Source organism: Myxine glutinosa, chromosome 11 (genome assembly GCF_964187855.1).
Source record: "Myxine glutinosa chromosome 11, kmMyxGlut1.1, whole genome shotgun sequence".
Taxonomy (NCBI): Eukaryota; Metazoa; Chordata; class Myxini; order Myxiniformes; family Myxinidae; genus Myxine; species Myxine glutinosa.
In genome coordinates this window covers 16,950,815-16,968,641 of record NC_136271.1, presented here as the reverse complement: position 1 = coordinate 16,968,641, position 17,827 = coordinate 16,950,815, and the positions used below count along the sequence as shown (strand labels likewise).

Below are 17,827 nucleotides of genomic sequence, written 5' to 3'. Positions count from 1 at the left end.
TACCTTGTATTGCTCTGCGGCTGCAGTTGACCCCATGACCAAAAGAGACCTAACAGCTGTAGCAGACAACATATTTGACATGGAAGGAGTGCCGTCTTCCCATTCTCGACCGACCTGTCGCAAAACATCCCAAGGCCGGCCAACAGACCCCATTCGTGCTCGTGTGAAACAATCCAGCCGCGGCCTTCCTGCTATTCTGCCACCGCCCGCATCTCGCGGTCCGGCTTTACCCGCTTCGTATCAGCATTTTGGCAAACGGTAATTTAGGTTTTTATAGTGAAGGATAGTTAGGGTGAGGATGATTGTTGGGGGGGGGGGGGGGGGGGGGTTCATAATAAATTCATCTGATTATATCCACATTAAAAGTTTTTATAGCTCATCATTCATTTTGGTGTAGAAAGAGAAGAGCAAAAAATAAAGGTAATTTATTATTATTTTTATTATTATTATTTTTTCTTTTGCAATGATCTTGTTAAAATTTGTCAAATACTTAAAAAACATTTTTTTATATAGTTACCAATGTCTACATACACCAGTTACCAATGTATTGCTGCTTTTTCTTGCTTTCCCATTTTTCCCTACTTTATCAAATAATTTGTTTTAGCTTTTAACAGGAGAGGTCTTTGTTTTTGTTTTTTGTCTCCCATTTAGACCACTTGGAGGGAATGGTAAATCACAGCGCAGAAGGTCAACACAAGCAAAGTCTGAATCCAGACATTCTGAACACCACCCGCATCTTTTTCATGGCCCTCAAGAAACGTTCCGGCCATCCCTCGGTAACGATGAAGCGACGAATGCTTCCTCGTTTCATTCCCCTGCTCAGAACTCCTTGAACAAAGATAAAGAGGTCTCCAGTATCTCCAAAACAACTCGACCGGCTCTCATCCCAGCGGAAGACTATGTGGTGGATGACTGGCTTGTGGATGACATTGGCGATACGGCACGGGCTGCTAAGAGGGCACGCACGGATTCGACCAGCCCTACACCCCCGACACGGACTCGCCCTCACCGGACCACTCAGCAAAGGCTTCCTGTCGAGCGCACAATTGTCGGCCGGACCCACACTTGGGTACTTATGCCAGTCATCCATTCCCATCTTTTGAGTATGCGTGTCCGGATCTTTCGCTTCAATGCAAACGTTGTTCTTTTTTCTTCCATTTATTGTTCCCCGCTCCCTTGACGAGGTCGGAGACCCAACCAATGATAAATTTAATCCGACCGACCGATCATCTGTCCATGTACTTTTGTGTACACATTATTTTAAAAACTGTTAAACATTCAGCTTTCATTTTGCAGATATCTATACCCCATGACATTATCAACCAGATTAGATCATGGCTGTGATTGGCTGAATTGGGTTGTTGCCATGGCAACAATCTTGATAACTTGGCTTGTGTCCACGATATTTTAAAAAACGTTCAATGTTTAGCTTTCATATTACACGGATCTATTCCTCCTACCACCCAAAAGGTGGGGCACCGGGAGGGAGTATCAGCTCCTTGTTTTTCACATAATTAATCTCAGCTAGGCATAGCTTTATTTGTTTTTTCACCCAATTGATCTAAAAATATTGTTCACCAAATGAAACTGACCCAACTGTCAAACAGTCAAACAATGAACTGCCAACTTTGTTGAGTTGCAGATGAAATTAGATATTTTTTTCAATGACTATTTAAGGAAAGTACAGTGAACACTTAAATATCGCAGGGGTTACTACGTTCCTGGAAAATGCTGCGATATTTGAAACCGCGTTGGCTAAAACAAATTTTACTATGGGGAAAAGGGGGATAGGTTCCTGGGTTTCGGGAATATATCAAGGAAGCTGGGCGGAAGCCAAAAATATACACATCACAATTTTTAAAAATGTAAAATAAATATAAATCAACTTTCCGATGAAGTCTTCTGCTGTGTTGAAGCTGCTTTAATGTCCAGAAGCGATCGAACGTGCCCCCTAGCCCCCACCATTCCTCCCCTATTAATCCCTTAAATAGTTTTCTTTTGCAATCTGTGGATGTGTTTTTCAGTCGTATCGTCTCAAAACTCGAAGAGATTAACTTTGTAAAATTGGCCGTGATGTCCGTAAGTCTGTTAACTTTTTGCTATTTTTGCTACTCCTCCCTTATCACCTGGCTGATCGTTCTTATACTTGACAAATTATAGTAGCCTGCACAATCACTTGGGCTTCGATTTTTCCATTGCGGATCATGGGGGTTCGGGGTGGGGGGGTTGGAGAGGGAAGGAAGGGGGGTAGGTCCCCCTGCTGCTTTGGATTCCTGCCCGTCTCTTATTTGCCAAGCAATTCCTCTGAAGCCCGATACAGCCCTTCTATTCGATGGTCCGCAACGCTGTCTTAGATTTTAGATCAGAGGGGCTTCCAGGGGATCAGGGGAGGGTCCCCCCAAATCCTCCCTTATCACCTGGCTGATTGTTCTGAAACTTGACAAATTACAAGACAGTAGTCCGCACAACCGCTTGGACTTCAATTTTTCGATTTCAGGTCATGGGGGCTCCCGGGATTGGGATTGGGGGGGGGGGGGTCCACCCAAATCAGAAATCAGCAGAGGTCTGAACTACAACCTCAAGAGACAACCGCCAGCCCACTCGGGGCTACTTATTTATAAATTGCTCTGCAACTTTGCAAAGGACTTCTGCGACTCACTGGGACTGACACAATCTGTCAATTTCCCGACCCGGATCTCAGTCAACGGAACATCTTCTCTTCTGGACTTGGTTATGACTAACTTCCCTGAAAATGTCTGCTGCTCTTCTTCTGCTCCGATCGGATCATCTGATCATGTCCTTGTTAAAGTGGACATCTCTCTGACCATCCTCAGGGAGCCTGCTCAGCGTCGACGAGTCTGGCATTTCACTCAGGCCAACTGGCACGGTCTTCAAGCAGCCATCAATCATCTGGACTGGTCTCCCATCTCTACCACCTCTGACATCAACTCATCCTGGGAATTCTTCCAAAGTAAATTGCTCTCTCTCATGCACAGATTTATCCCATCTCGTCTTCAGTTGTCATACCCTTCCTCCCGTCCATGGTACACGGAATCTTGTGGTGAGGCTGTTGCCCAGAAACAACTTGCCTTCGTCTCCTGGAAAGCAAATCCAACGGAAGGAAATCTCATTTCCTTTCACAAAGCCCGAAACAAGTGTGTGTCCACCCTCAGGAGAGCCAGGAAACAATATCTCTCCGTTCTCAAGACCGAACTCTCTTATCTGTCTCCCTCTTCCAAATCCTGGTGGCGTCTGGTCAAATCCGTTTCTGGTGTTTGTTCCCCCTCCATCCCCTCCCTTACCTCAAACGGCTACACAGCTGACTCCGCACGTGAAAAAGCTGAATGCCTCAACTCTGTGTTTGCCTCTAAATCTTGTGTCCCAAACCCATCCCTCTCTGTACCCACCATACCCAGTCGTACCCTGCTGCTCCTGGACTCCGTGTCCTTTCCTCCTGACAAGGTGGAAAAGTTTCTGTCAACCCTCGACTCTGATTCTGCAACTGGACCCGACGGCATCAGCCCACGGGTCCTAAAATCCTGCTCTGCTGCTCTGTCTCACCCTCTCTCTGTTCTCTTCACCCTCTCTTTTGCTCAAGGTCAACTGCCATCTGCTTGGAAATCAGCCAACATCACCGCTTTGCACAAAAAAGGTGCAAAAACAGATCCTAGCAACTACAGACCAATCAGCCTTCTCCCAATTATCAGCAAAGTCATGGAATCCATCATTGCTTCGGATATGAAATCTTTCCTCTTCTCCAATGGCTTGATCTCTGATCATCAATTTGGTTTCAGACCAGGTCACTCTACTCTGGACATGCTGCTTCTGCTGTCTCAACAATGGATGGAGGTCCTCAATGCCAAACAGGAAATTAGAGCTGTCTCCCTCGACATATCACGTGCCTTCGACACGGTCTGGCACCCCGCTCTGCTCACCAAACTCTCCTCCTTTGGTATCCATGGAAATCTCCACGCATGGCTGGTGGACTTCCTCTCTAGTCGTCGTCAACGTGTGGCCCTGAATGGGTTTCTCTCATCTCCTCTTCCTGTTCAGGCTGGAGTTCCCCAAGGCAGTGTTCTGGGCCCCGTGCTTTTTCTGGTCTTCATCAATGATCTCTCTGACTCTCTCGAAAATCCTCTCTATCTCTTTGCTGATGACTCCACTCTCTGCCGCTCCATTCCTCTTCCCTCAGATCGGCAGTCTGCTGCCTCCTCACTCTCTGAAGACCTGGACAAAATCACAGACTGGTCAAACAAGTGGAACATGTCTTTCAATCCTGACAAATCTCACACTCTTACTATGTCTCTCCGAAAAGATCGACTGGACAACCCTCCCATCTACTTTCTCAACAATCCTCTCCAAGAAGTTCTGTCGCTCAAGATTTTGGGTCTCACTATCTGCCATGATCTTTCTTGGGAAAACCACATTTCCAAGCTGGCCTCCAAAGCCAGTCGCCGACTGGGCATCCTCCGTCGTGCGAAGTCCTTCCTCGGCACACCTGAGCTCCTCACCACATACAAGGCTTTCATCCGCAGCTCAATGGAATACTGTTCTCCCCTATGGGCCGGTGCTCCTGCCTCACACCTAGCTCGGCTTCACGCTGTTGAAACCAAAGCTTTCAGAATTATTGGAATCTCCCGCGATGAAGCTATCTCTGAGGGCCTTTCACTCACTCACCGCAGGCAGGTAGGTGGTCTTTCTGTCTTCTACCGACTCCTCTCCGGCCTTGCACCCCCAGCTCTCTCTGTGCTCTGTCCCCCAAATATTCCTACAGGTCGCACAAGATCTGCCAGCAACCCTCTGATGGTTAAACTGCCGAAATCTCGGCTCTCTGCTCACCTTCACTCTTTCATTCCTCTTTTCTCCCGCCTCTGGAACAAACTCCCTCACTCCCTTCAATCCCACTCCTCCCTCCAGGTCTTTAAAACAGCTGTTCACCACCATCTCTTATCTTCCCCCATCCAAAACCTTGATCTTTTCTACCCCCGCTAATTCACCCCAGATCCACCTTGTTTGAAATTCCAACTTCTTTCCTGGAAGTCCTGGCAGTGTCCATATGTTTTATACCTCTCCCACCGCCCCCTTCCCACGCCCCCCCCCCCCCCCCAAGCCCTCGCCCTCTCTCAGATCTCTCGATGTCTCCATGTCTCTCGGTCACTGCTCTCAAATGTTGTGTTTGTGTCCTTCCCCCTCTCTCCCCATCTTGTCTACCGCTCCCTATGTTATATGTTTTATGTGTCGGTTTGTCTTTCTGGGTGATTAATGTTCGCTCTTTCACGAGCCTCGACCTTGTATACAAAAAAAAAAAAAAAAAAAAAAAAAAAAAAAAAAAAAAAACTCCATAAACCAGTGAATAAATAAAATTAAAATAATCACTTTTATCTATCGTTTTCCACTTTGGTGCCATTCCATTATTAACGGTTCGTGGAAACCTCATTGTGTGCGATAATCACGGTTTAGCTGAAAAATTGCGATAAGTCAAAATTAAACCCCGCGATAACTAAATTGGTTCATCGAGGTCGCTGCGATTGGTCAAAACCTGTGATATTCAAGCGTTTACTCAATGCACTTGGTGACTAGCAGGATCATTTCACATTAGCATTGAAATAAAAACGTCACCACTTCCAATTTTGATACTTGGTTACAGTATCAAATGGGATACTAACTTGTGCAATACAAATTTTGACTTCCTGGGCAAAATAACCCAATATCGAGAATAATGTTCAACTTTTACAAACTCTTAACTTTGTTCAAGTTCGCTTGCAGAGTTGCTAATGATACCATTAGAAAGCTTTTTTGGACTCGCATTCGATTTGAGTTTTGCTAATACGGCCTTTGTACAATCTCCAAGTTTGAGTCTGAGCTTCCCATGGAATCAAAGGTTAGAAACAATAAGATCCAAAAAAGCGTGTAGATCCAAAAAAGTTTTTGCAAATGGCGATATGACTGAATGGCCTTTGTCTGTGCTAATTTAACTGTATAACTGTGTTATGGAACAACTTTTCTATGACCAGTAATTACCTCCACCACCAAAGGTGGATGGAGGTTATGTTTTCACCCCTGTCTGTCAGTCTGTCTGTCTATTTGTGAACAAGATCTCTCAAAAAGTTGTGGATGGATTTGGACGAAACTTGGTGGACAGGTTGTGTGTGACAAGTAAGAATCGATTCAATTTTGGTGAAGATCCGGATCCGGCTACCAGAATTTTTAAAGTTATTCCTTCACCATTGGGAGATGGGGCCAAAAATGATACATAGCAGGATATCTCAAAAAGTTGTGGACGGATGATTTTGATTAAATGTGATTCTGTATTGTGATTTTCTGGTCTACTCTGGGATACAAAACGTAAACTGTTCACTTGGCGGAGGTATGCTCTCTACTGAGTGCCGTTCTAGTTTAACTTTGATTGGTACCCATGATGAATAGGCATGTAATTGTGACCTCTCTCAAGGTAGCAGGTCCTCTGATCTAAGTTTTCTTTCTGCCAAGAAAAGTAGAATAATGTGTCGATGTACAGCACTTGTTGAAAAGAAGGAAAATTTTACATTAAATTAATGGTCAAAGTCAATTTCCAGGAGGTTTTGTGCTCGTCGCACATGATGTACCCTCTTCTTGTGTGGTCCATGTATTGTTCATCTAATTTGCCAGTGACTACTGCCTAATATTTGGCAGGATAGTGCAAAGATGACCTTTGAGCTGTGCGGCCTGGGTTTGATTCCCAAGCCGACTTTAAACCGTCAGATTGGTGCTTCGCAGACAGGGCGTTGCACCAACGTGTGCGCAGTCTCCCAGATGGACGTTAAGCTGGGGACCTGTCTGTCAGCATAAGATGGCCGACGCTAAAGAACCCATGGTGTCTTTAAACAAAGAAAAATGGTCAAGTTATCGTCGCCATCCTGAAGAAATTCCAAATTCCTGCTGTGGGGAAAGCAGATGCAAACTCCCTTGTGTAATTATTGCCGTGTGGTTGTTTTAGCCCCAATTAATGTGCATGTGTAGCCAAGAGCATTATGGTTATATAATGTATATTATCTCCAACAACTAAAGTAGAACAGTAAGGTTGCATTGTTGGGTTGATTGGGTGAACATAGCTGAGGTTGGGTATCTGCTGACGTAGGCCCATGGCCACGGTTGTGGTTCACTATTTGTTTGTAAATTATTATCGTTTTGCTGTTCGCATCTTGCATCTTGCATCTTTCACCAAACCCAGCAGGACAATTCCAGTTCTTTGTCGAACCATCTTGAGAACCCCTCCACATCGTTTCAATACACAACTGCTGCTCCAGCTTGTGCTGCTCCCTCGGTTCCACCCATGAGAATCAGAGTCAAAGTTCAGGAAAATGTTTTCCTCATACCAGTGCGTTCCAGGTATGTTAACATGGAGATGGAGATGCGTGCCCTCATAATTATTTTTTGGTGGAATATTGCAGCAACGTGCGGACTATTCTGTTGCTCTTTCGTTGTGCAGTGAACAGGAAGAGGCCACAGTGGAATGGTTATGTGGTCAAGCAGCTGAGAGGTACTACAGGGCCACAGGCCTCCTGCCTGATATTCGGCTGTCACAAGATGGAGCTCAGCTTGCTCCACACGATCGTATTGCTGATGTTCTTCTTTCTAATGAGGAGGTGCTAGTTCATATAATATAGTTTGCCTTTGAAGTTTTCCCCGGGTTCCTCGGGTTCCTCGGGCGAGTGAAGCGTACTTCGAGCTCTCCACGGCATCGAAGTTTAAGTGTTTTCCCATTCTTGTCTTTGTCAAATTTCCACTGGTTATTTTGCTGTGTACGTGTTATTGTGTGTTTCTGGTTGGTATTGGTTTGTAATTCGTACAAACTTGTGTGTAGTTAATCGTTTTCTGAGTCGTACCTCGTGCGCGGCCTGGTAACTTGGGGCTTCCCTCCCCCGTCGGTGTTTTGTCGGTTTGGGTTATTTCCTCCGCTGCATTGCTTGTTTCTTTTATTTTATTTTCTCCCCCTCACCTCACCTCCCTAGACAAAGAATTCTATGTTGATTCTTTCTCCCCTCCCGGACACGTTTGTTCGCTCTCCTCCTCGTCTCGGCTTGTGCCCCGCCCCCTGTATCCCGTTTCTCTCCCGCCTCTGCTCCTTCCTTCTCAAATCCATGTTCTCGCTTGGAGACTTTTCCCAGATTGTTTTTCATGGTTTTCATGGTTCTGTTTGGATATTGTTGGAATATGTTTAAACTGCAGCCGTGATGCTGACGCCGCCCCCTCCCCCCCCTCCCCCAGAATTTCCATGTTTTAAACGTTTCCCAGTGTGTACCCTGGTCAGAATAGGTACACCGTATCCCTGCGTGTCGTAAGAGACGACTAAGAGGGTTGGCGTCAGGAAGGGCATCCGGCCATGAAAGCATTGCCTCAAAGAGAGAACCATGACAATTACAACTACATATTGGCAGGGTGCAGCCCGAAGTGGAGATCGGTTTCTGAGGTTTGGGACATGGAATGTAGGGACAATGACAGGGAGATCAGGAGAAGTGGTGGAAGTATTGGTCAGAAGAAGAGTGGACATATGTTGTGTGCAAGAGACGAGATGGAAGGGAAGTGGTGTGAGAATGGTGAAGGGTAGGCAGGGACAGAAATACAAGTTTGTGTGGCAAGGGTGCCCGGAGGGCGTCAATGGTGTTGGTGTCCTGTTTTCTGAGGAGTTTGTAGACAGTGTGGTGAGTGTGACTAGAGTGAGTGATAGGTTGATGATGGTGAAAATGATGATTGGAAAGCTCTTGGTGAACGGCATCTCGGGATATGCTCTGCAGGTTGGTCGAAGCAATGAAGAGAAGGACAAGTTCTGGTGTGCGATAGAGAAGCTGATGGAAAACGTGAAAGATGAAGAAGTTGTTGTGGTGGGAGGAGACCTGAATGGACATGTGGGAAGGAGTATGGATGGTTTTGAGGGAGTTCATGGGGGTTACGGATATGGTGTGAGAAATGGAGAAGGTGAAAGGATTTTGGAGTTTGCTGATGGAGCTGATTTGTTGATTTGTAATACTCAGTTCCAGAAAGAGGATAATAAGCTTGTTACATACACGTCAGGTGGGTCGACGACAACCGTTGACTACCTGATGGTGCGTAGGCGAGATAGGGGGCACCTCCGGGACACAAAGGTGATCCCGGGGGAGGAGGCTGTTTCACAGCACCACTTGGTTGTCTGCGACATAAAAATGAAAGGTGCGAGGAGAGCTCGGCGGGTGAAGTACCAACCAAGAATGAAGGTGTGGAGGTTGAAAGAGGTGACAGTAAGGGAGGCATTAAAAGAGAGGCTGAGTAGGGTAGAGGATGATGTGGTTGAGCTTGAAAGTGGTTGGATGTCAATGAAAGCTAGTCTGTTGGGAGCCGTTGGTGAGGTATGTGGATGGACAAAAGGACCACCGAGGCACTCGGAAACATGGTGGTGGGATGATGAAGTTGGAAAGAGGATTGACGAGAAGAGGAAGAAGTTCAAGGAGTGGCAGAAGGCGAAGGGTACGGGAGCAGAAACAGCAGAGCATGAAAGTTATAAGGCAGCCAGGAAGGCTGCAAAGAAAGAGGTAGCAAAGGCGCAGGAGGCATGTAGGAAAATGTTCGGAGAACGCTTGGATTCGGAAGAGGGTCAGAAAGCAGTATTCAGGATTGCAAAGCACATCGCAAAAGAGAGGTGTGACGTGATGGGGGTGAGTTGCTTGAAGGATGAAGTGGGACAAATCGTTGTCGACCCAGATGGAATTAAAGGAAGATGGAAAAGATATATGGAAATGCTGTTGAATACAGAGAATGAATGGGATGGCAACATAGAGACTAACCCAGTTTTAGGACCGGCAGAGAAGATAACTGAGAAGGAAGTTGAGGAAGCGACAACAGCAATGAAGAGTGGAAAAGCGGGAGGGCCGACGGGAGTTGTGGGAGATATGTTGAAGGCAGCAGGAAGTTGGGGTGTGAAGAGAATGACAGAGATCTGTAATCTGGTGGTGAAAGAAGGCCGCATTCCAGTGGATTGGGAACTGAGTACCCTCGTCCCTCTATACAAGGGGAAAGGTGACCCTCTGGAGTGTGGCTCGTACCGAGCGATAAAGTTATTGGAGCATGGAATGAAGGTATTGGAAAGGGTGTTGGAGAGGAGGATAAGGAAGAAAGTGAAGATCGACAAAATGCAGTTTGGATTTATGCCAGGAAGAGGAACGACAGATGCACTTTTCATTGTGAGGCAGTTGCAGGAGAAGTACATGGAGAAGAGGAAGAAGTTGTTTTTTGGGTTTGTTGATCTGGAGAAAGCATTCGATAGGGTTCCACGCAAAGTATTGACATGGGCATTGAGGAAGTTAAGATTGGAGGAATGGTTGATCAGAGTAGTGATGGCAATGTACAAAAGAGCGCGCACAGCTGTAAGGACGTAGGACGGGAACAGTGGTGAGTTTGAGGTGAAGGTGGGAGTGCATCAGGGGTCGGTACTAAGTCCACTACTATTTGTAGCTGTGATGGAGGTGCTGGCTCAGAACGTAAAGGAGGGTTTACCGTGGGAGTTGTTGTATGCAGATGATCTGGTGTTGATTGCGGAAAGTATGGATGGACTGAAGGAAAAGATGAACAAGTGGAAGGAATGTATGGAGACAAAAGGTCTGAAGGTGAATATCGGAAAGACGAAGGTGATGGCAAGTGGTAAAGCATGTGGTGAGGTGGAAAGAACTGGGAAGTGGCCGTGTGCTGTGTGCAGGAAGGGTGTCGGAGTGAACTCCATTCAATGTACAATGTGCGCTGAGTGGGTTCATCAAAAATGTAGTGGTCTGAGAGGGTCATTTACCAGTGTGGCAGCTACATTCAAATGTAAGGTGTGCACAGAGGGAGCTGCAGATGGAGGAAATGTTGAGTTGGATCTTGGAGACGGCGTGAAGCTGGAAGGTGTGAAAACATTTTGCTACCTCGGAGACATGCTGAATGGAGAAGGTGGATCAGACTCGGCAACGGTTGCTCGAGTGAGATGTGCATGGAAGAAGTTTCGGGAACTGAGTGGCGTGCTGATGAGGAGGAGAGTGTCGCTGAAGCTGAAGGGAAAGGTGTATGCTGCATGTGTGAGAAGTGTTATGATTTATGGGAGCGAGACATGGGTAATGAACGTAGAGCAGCAACGAAGGCTGGAAAGGGTGGAAATGCGAATGGTTCGATGGATGTGCGGAGTATCGTTGAGAGAGAGGAAGACAAATGATGAATTGCGAAAGATGATGGGAATATTGCCTGTGATTGATGCTGTGAAGAGGAACAGGCTGAGATGGTTTGGTCATGTGTTGAGGAAGGATGAAAGTGACTGGTTGAGAAGAGTGATGGAAATTGATGTGGAAGGAAGTAGAGGACGGGGAAGACCGAGAAAGACTTGTCTAAAGATGGTGGAAGAAGAAATGCGGGCAAGGGGGTTAACAAGGAGAGATGCAGAAAATAGGGCAAAATGGAGAAGATTGTCATGGGGACCGCAAGGCTAACCCCCACTCTAGCGGGGAAAATGGCCTTAAAATGCATGTTGTTGTTGTGAAAGGTAATATGAAATGATCCCCGACCCATTCCTTTGTGGGTGTCGGGTAGTGTTTTAGGCCACCCACAAAAAGTAGACTGGGCAATGCTGGGTACCATTGCCAGTATTAAATAAGGCAATTCACTCTGTATTTATGTACACTACATGACCAAAAGTATGTGGACACACGAACATCGAACATCCCATTCCAAAATCATGGGCATTAGTATTGAAGTTGTCCCCCTGCGTCCCCCCCCCCCCCCACCCTCTTTGCTGCTATAACAGCCTCCACTCTTCTGGGAAGGCTTTCCACTAGATGTTGGAACATTTCTGCGGGGATTTGCTTCCATTCAGCCACAAGAGCACGAGTGAGGTCGTGCAATGATGTTGGGCGATTCGGCCTGGCTCGCAGTCGGCGTTCCAATTCATCCCAAAGGCGTTAGATGGGGTTGCGGTCAGGGCTCTGTGTAGGCTCTGTGCAGGCCAGTCAAGTTCTTCCACACCGATCTCGACAAACCATTTATGTATGGACCTCGCTTTGTGCACGGGGGCATTGTCATGCTGAAACAGGAAAGGCCCTTCCCCAAACTATTGCCACAAAGTTTGAAACACACAATCATCTAGAATGTCATTGTATGCTGCAGCGTTAGGATTTCCCTTCACTGGAACTTAGGGGTCGAGCCCGAACCATGAAAAACAGCCCCAGACCATTATTCCCCCTCCACCAAACTTTACAGTTGGCACTATGCATTCGGGCAGGTAGCGTTCTCCTGGCATCCACCAAACCCAGATTCGTCCGTCGGACTGCCAGATCGTGAAGAGTGATTCATCACTTCAGAGAACGCATTTCCACTGCTCCAGAGTCAAATGGTGGCGAGCTTTACACCACTCCAGCCGACGCTTGCCATTGCACATGGTGATCTTAGGCGTGTGTGTGGCTGCTCGGCCATGGAAACCCATTTCATGAAGCTCCCGACGAACAGTTGTTGTGCTGACGTTGCTTCCAGAGGCAGTTTGGAACTTGGTTGTGAGTGTTGCAACCGAGGACAGACGACTGTGTTCAGCACTCGGCGGTCCCGTTCTGTGAGCTTGTGTGGCCTACCACTTTGCGGCTGAGCTGTTGTTGCTCCGAGACGTTTCCACTTTCCAACAACAGCACTTACAGTTGACCGGGGCAGCTCTGGTAGGGCAGAAATTTGACGAACTGACTTGTTGGAAAGGTGGCATCCGATGATGGTGACACGTTGAAAGTCACTGAGCTCTTCAGTACGGCCCATTCTACTGCCAATATTTGTCGACAGAGATTGCATGGCTGTGTGCTTGATTATATATACCTGTCAGCAATGGGTGTGGCTGAAACAGCTGAATCCACTAATTAGTAGGGGTGTATGTATTTATGGATATATGTATCTTTGTACATCTAAAAAAATCATGACTGGCCCGATCTCCACCAAATTTTGCATCCGTGTTGGTAGAACCCAGGGTAAACCTCCATGCACCCTCCTCGGAAGATGACTTGCCAATGCTTCCAAATGTGGCGGGTGTTTCTACTGCATCACCTTTATGTGTGCCACCTGGTGACTCTTTCCTGTTAGCCACGTTGTGATGTCAGGCAAAGGGCATGCGGGCCATCCCTCAGTCCCGACTACATGCCAGCAAGGTTCTTGTTTTTCCATGATGTGTTACTAGAGTGCACAGTTTCTCACATTTAAGCATTAGGTATGTATTTATATATTTCAAAATTGCACATACAACAACAACAACATGCATTTTAAGGCCATTTTCCCTGCAAGAGCGGGGGTTAGCCATTAAAATTAATTTGTTGGACCTGATCATTATTATTAAAAAATTGCACATGATCCAAACAAATGAGTGAGAAACACCCTGAGTGTTTGAATTGTTCGACTCTAGTCTTGTATTTGCTTCCTGCAGGTTCTGGCTGAGGTGATCAATTGGGACCTCCCACCCCTGCCACAACGCTACTCTAAAGCATGCCAGTGCCTGGCAGTGGGTGTGTAATATATGTTTTGTTTTTTTTGTATACAGGATCGAGGCTCGTGAAAGAGCTAACATTTATCACACAAAAAAATCAAACAGACACATAAAACATATAATAAGGGGAGCGGTGGACAAGATGGGGAGAGAAGGGGAAGCACACAAACACAGCATTTGAGAGCAGGGACATCGGGAGATCTGTGGGAGGTAGAGGGCTTGGGGGGAGGAGACGTGGGAATGGGGGGGGGGGGGGGGGAAGGTGGGAGAAGGACACTGCAAGGACTTCCATAAAACACAAGGACTTCCAGGAAAGAAGTTGGTATTTCTTAAATAGTGGATCTGGGGTGATATTAGTGGGGGTCCTGTTTCTGCTCTGTGTTTTGACGGCTTCCGTGTTGTCACAATTTGTTATAATTAATGCTGATTGCTATAAATAGTTTTATTTGTCTTGATCCTTCCATAGCTGAACATCCTTTCATCCTGAGAGTCTTCAATTCTCTACAATCTACTCCTGCTGGCATGGAGCTGTCTGCTCAGATCAATGGCTATGGCTTGCCAGGCCCAGCACTTGTGCCGGCAATACGCTCCCTCAAGCTGCAAAATTGTTTGCGGGAAGTGTTGCTCAGCGGGAATCGGCTTGGGGATGGACAAGCCAATGAGCTGGGCGCGTTGCTCGCTGCAGTGCCAGGCCTAGTGCGTCTCGATGTGGCCGGGAATACCTTGACGTCCTTTGGACTAGTTGCCATCTTTGAGCGAGTGTCTGCAGATAGAATGCAGGTTTGTGATGACTGCTCATGAATGTCGATGAAACTCCACAATGGGGAGAAGGGAGACATCTTCTGAACGTGTTCCTTATCGGGCAGTATTTGGTTGGCTTTCACATATGCAACATCAACATCGCAAGCCACACTTTGTTGCTGTTGTCTTGTATATTTATTTCCAAGATATTTATTCTCTGAGCTTTGCAATATCCTGCAGACTCTAGAGGAGCTGAATTTGTCATTGAACCCACTGGGAGAGACCGCAGGTCCTGCTCTCGCTTCACTGATCCAGCATTACACGGCTCTGCGCAAGCTTGGCCTACAGGCCTGTGGTCTGTCTGCAAACACTGTGCAGAGCTTCCAGGCTGCACTCTTGGGTAAATATTTTCTCCACAATTTCACAAGCCATTTTCTTTTTCATCACCCTTCTTCCTCACTTGTATAATGAGCATACCAATACAATTACGTTTGTGCAGCCATTACCACGGTATTGATTTTATAAGGAAAAACCTACAAGAAAACCACAGTTCTGTTCTAGGGCGGTATGTGTAAGTAAAATGTATTCCCGTTGCAAATATTTTGACAATTATTTACCCTCTGAAGCTACCACAGATATGTCTTGTCTATCTCTTGCATATTTTCATGAAGCTGTATGTTTCTTACATAATAGTTATCTGCCTGACAGAAAATTTGCTGAGCCAGATGGGTGCTTCACTCACATTGGCCTGATCAGCCAAAGTTTAACCTTATACTGGTTGATATTTTCTTTGAAATGTTTCTTAAAGTCCATGTTGTTAATTCAGCAAATGAGAAAATGTTTATATATATATATATTTATATATATACGTATATATATATAAGCTTCTTTTTTTTTTTGTCTTCTCTCAAGGTGCCAAAAATCTATGTTTCTTGAACCTCTCTCATAACCCACTGGGTGATGGTGGGCTGAGCAGTCTGACCTCTGGCCTTCGCCATGACCAGCTTTCTCATCTCAAGCTGGCAGGCATCACCAGCGGTGCACGAATGGGCCAGAATGATCCTCTGGCTGTCCACCCTCTAGCATTGCTCTGCAAGGTTTCTTCTATTTTATTTTTCCCATGTATGCACATTTTCGCATTCATGGCAACTATTCCCTAATCTCTTAAACACACCTGCACTCCATATTGCTTCAAGTATAATTTTCTTTTGTAATATTGGTAGGATCGCCGCATTTGGACCAGGGACTGCTGGGTGGACTAAATGTCAAATCCTTCATACGCACTATCACCAATTTAGCAACCTATCATTGAAAGAGACGATGCATCGTCCTCTGGGAAAGTCGAATAGATTTTTACTTAGACATTTTTGCATGTCGAAACACTAACTATAATCTGTCGCTCCAGCCCGATTGTCCGTCTGACAGGATGGGCCCAAGCGAAGGACCAGACAAACCGACAATGGTTAAAAAAAACCACCTGTGAGGTAATGGCGTCTATTTCCCATTGTCTCGTGTTTTAACCACGCGGGGTTATCTACCAGTGTAGAACCGAATACTGAGCCACACACAGAGGTGAATGGAATAGGTTTTAGTGAACTGGGGTAGGGAAGATAGGTAAAGAGAGTACGTATTTATAGATAGTATTCACAATGATGCAATTATAATAATTCCTCCGCACCCACAAAACGGCATCTCCTTGACCGCGTAACTTAACCACTCATCTCACAGGTATATTAATACAGTGGTAGCAGACAAGAGTAAGGACGAAGGACGGGAACAGTGGTGAGTTTGAGGTGAAGGTGGGAGTGCATCAAGGGTCGGTACTAAGTCCACTACTATTTGTAGCTGTGATGGAGGTGCTGGCTCAGCACGTAAAGGAGGGTTTACCGTGGGAGTTGTTGTATGCAGATGATCTGGTGTTGATTGCGGAAAGTATGGATGGACTGAAGGAAAAGATGAACAAGTGGAAGGAATGTATGGAGACAAAAGGTCTGAAGGTGAATATCGGAAAGACAAAGGTGATGGCAAGTGGTAAAGCATGTGGTGAGGTGGAAAGAACTGGGATGTGGCCGTGTGCTGTGTGCAGGAAGGGTGTCGGAGTGAACTCCATTCAATGTACAATGTGTGCTGAGTGGGTTCATCAAAAATGTAGTGGTCTGAGAGGGTCACTAACCAGTGTGGCAGCTACATTCAAATGTAAGGTGTGCACAGAGGGAGCTGCAGATGGAGGAAATGTTGAGTTGGATCTTGGAGATGGCGTGAAGCTGGAAGGTGTGAAAACATTTTGCTACCTCGGAGACATGCTGAATGGAGAAGGTGGATCAGACTCGGCAACGGTTGCTCGAGTGAGATGTGCATGGAAGAAGTTTCGGGAACTGAGTGGCGTGCTGATGAGGAGGAGAGTGTCGCTGAAGCTGAAGGGAAAGGTGTATGCTGCATGTGTGAGAAGTGTTATGATTTATGGGAGCGAGACATGGGTAATGAACGTAGAGCAGCACCGAAGGCTGGAAAGGGTGGAAATGCGAATGGTTCGATGGATGTGCGGAGTATCGTTGAGAGAGAGGAAGACAAATGATGAATTGCGAAAGATGATGGGAATATTGCCTGTGATTGATGCTGTGAAGAGGAACAGGTTGAGATGGTTTGGTCATGTATTGAGGAAGGATGAAAGTGACTGGTTGAGAAGAGTGATGGAAGTTAATGTAGAAGGAAGTAGAGGACGGGGAAGACCGAGAAAGACTTGGCTAAAGATGGTGGAAGAAGAAATGCGGGCAAGGGGGTTAACAAGGAGAGATGCAGAAAATAGGGCAAAATGGAGAAGATTGTCATGGGGACCGCAAGGCTAACCCCCGCTCTAGCAGGGAACATGGCCTTAAAATGCATGTTGTTGTTGTTGTTGTGGTAGCAGACAAGACAAAAAGGTAGAACCTTTCCCCCGTGCGATGCTGGCGTGGGAACAGTTTATCGGGTCCTGGCTGGCACTCCACCCACCTGGTCTCGTCTCCTGCCCCTCTCCAGAACACCAACCGTGCAGTGACGGTAATTGTCCGTGGCGTGACCTCTAGTCTGTGAGCGAGCGTCGGGTTGATCAGGAGCCTGAGCCACTTCCACGAGAGGGCGCGCAGAGAGAGACAGACGTGTGTGTGTGTGTGTGTGTGTGTGTGTGTGTGTGTGTGTGTGTGTGTGTGTGTGTGTGTGTGTGTGTGTGTGTGTGTGTGTGCGTGCGTGCGTGCGTGCGTGCGCGCGCCCATTTTGAAACCAAGCCCATATAAAGTCCACACCCCTTTACAAAATGTTCACCTTTTATTGCCTTATAGCCTATAATTAAATTGCTTTAAATCAGACTTTTTCCATCTTTATTTATACATCATAATTCATAACCCACAACTTCCAAGTGAAAAATTCTACATATTTCAGAAAATTTATTAAAAATACAAAATTTGAATAACTTGGTTTTATGTGTCCACTCCCCTGAGTTAATACTTGGTGGAAACACCTTTGACAGAAATTACCTTTGACAGAAATTACAGCTGTGAGTCTGTTGGGATAGGTCTCTACCAACTTCGCACACCTTGATTGGGCAATATTTGCTCATTCTTC

At 46.3% G+C, this 17,827-nt stretch overlaps 1 protein-coding gene across 4 annotated transcripts in view; it reads left to right on the top strand.

Moving 5' to 3' along the window:
- TONSL (tonsoku like, DNA repair protein) overlaps positions 1 to 17,827 on the top strand; it is a 117,124-nt gene that overhangs the window by 80,383 nt on the left and 18,914 nt on the right. For 2 of the 4 annotated variants that reach the window (XR_013624907.1, XM_068130248.2), the window contains exons 17-24: positions 27 to 258; positions 652 to 1,069; positions 7,211 to 7,368; positions 7,469 to 7,625; positions 13,427 to 13,505; positions 13,953 to 14,266; positions 14,468 to 14,627; positions 15,140 to 15,324. Coding sequence is in view for 2 of the 4 variants with exons in the window: in XM_068130248.2 (XP_067986349.2) it covers positions 27 to 258; positions 652 to 1,069; positions 7,211 to 7,368; positions 7,469 to 7,625; positions 13,427 to 13,505; positions 13,953 to 14,266; positions 14,468 to 14,627; positions 15,140 to 15,324 (1,703 nt within the window). In the remaining 2 variants the exon portion in view is untranslated. Of the gene's footprint in view, positions 1 to 26; positions 259 to 651; positions 1,070 to 7,210; positions 7,369 to 7,468; positions 7,626 to 13,426; positions 13,506 to 13,952; positions 14,267 to 14,467; positions 14,628 to 15,139; positions 15,325 to 15,632; positions 15,712 to 17,827 lie in introns of all 4 variants that reach the window. The other 2 variants (XR_010986286.2, XM_068130249.2) reach the window with 2 other exon arrangements.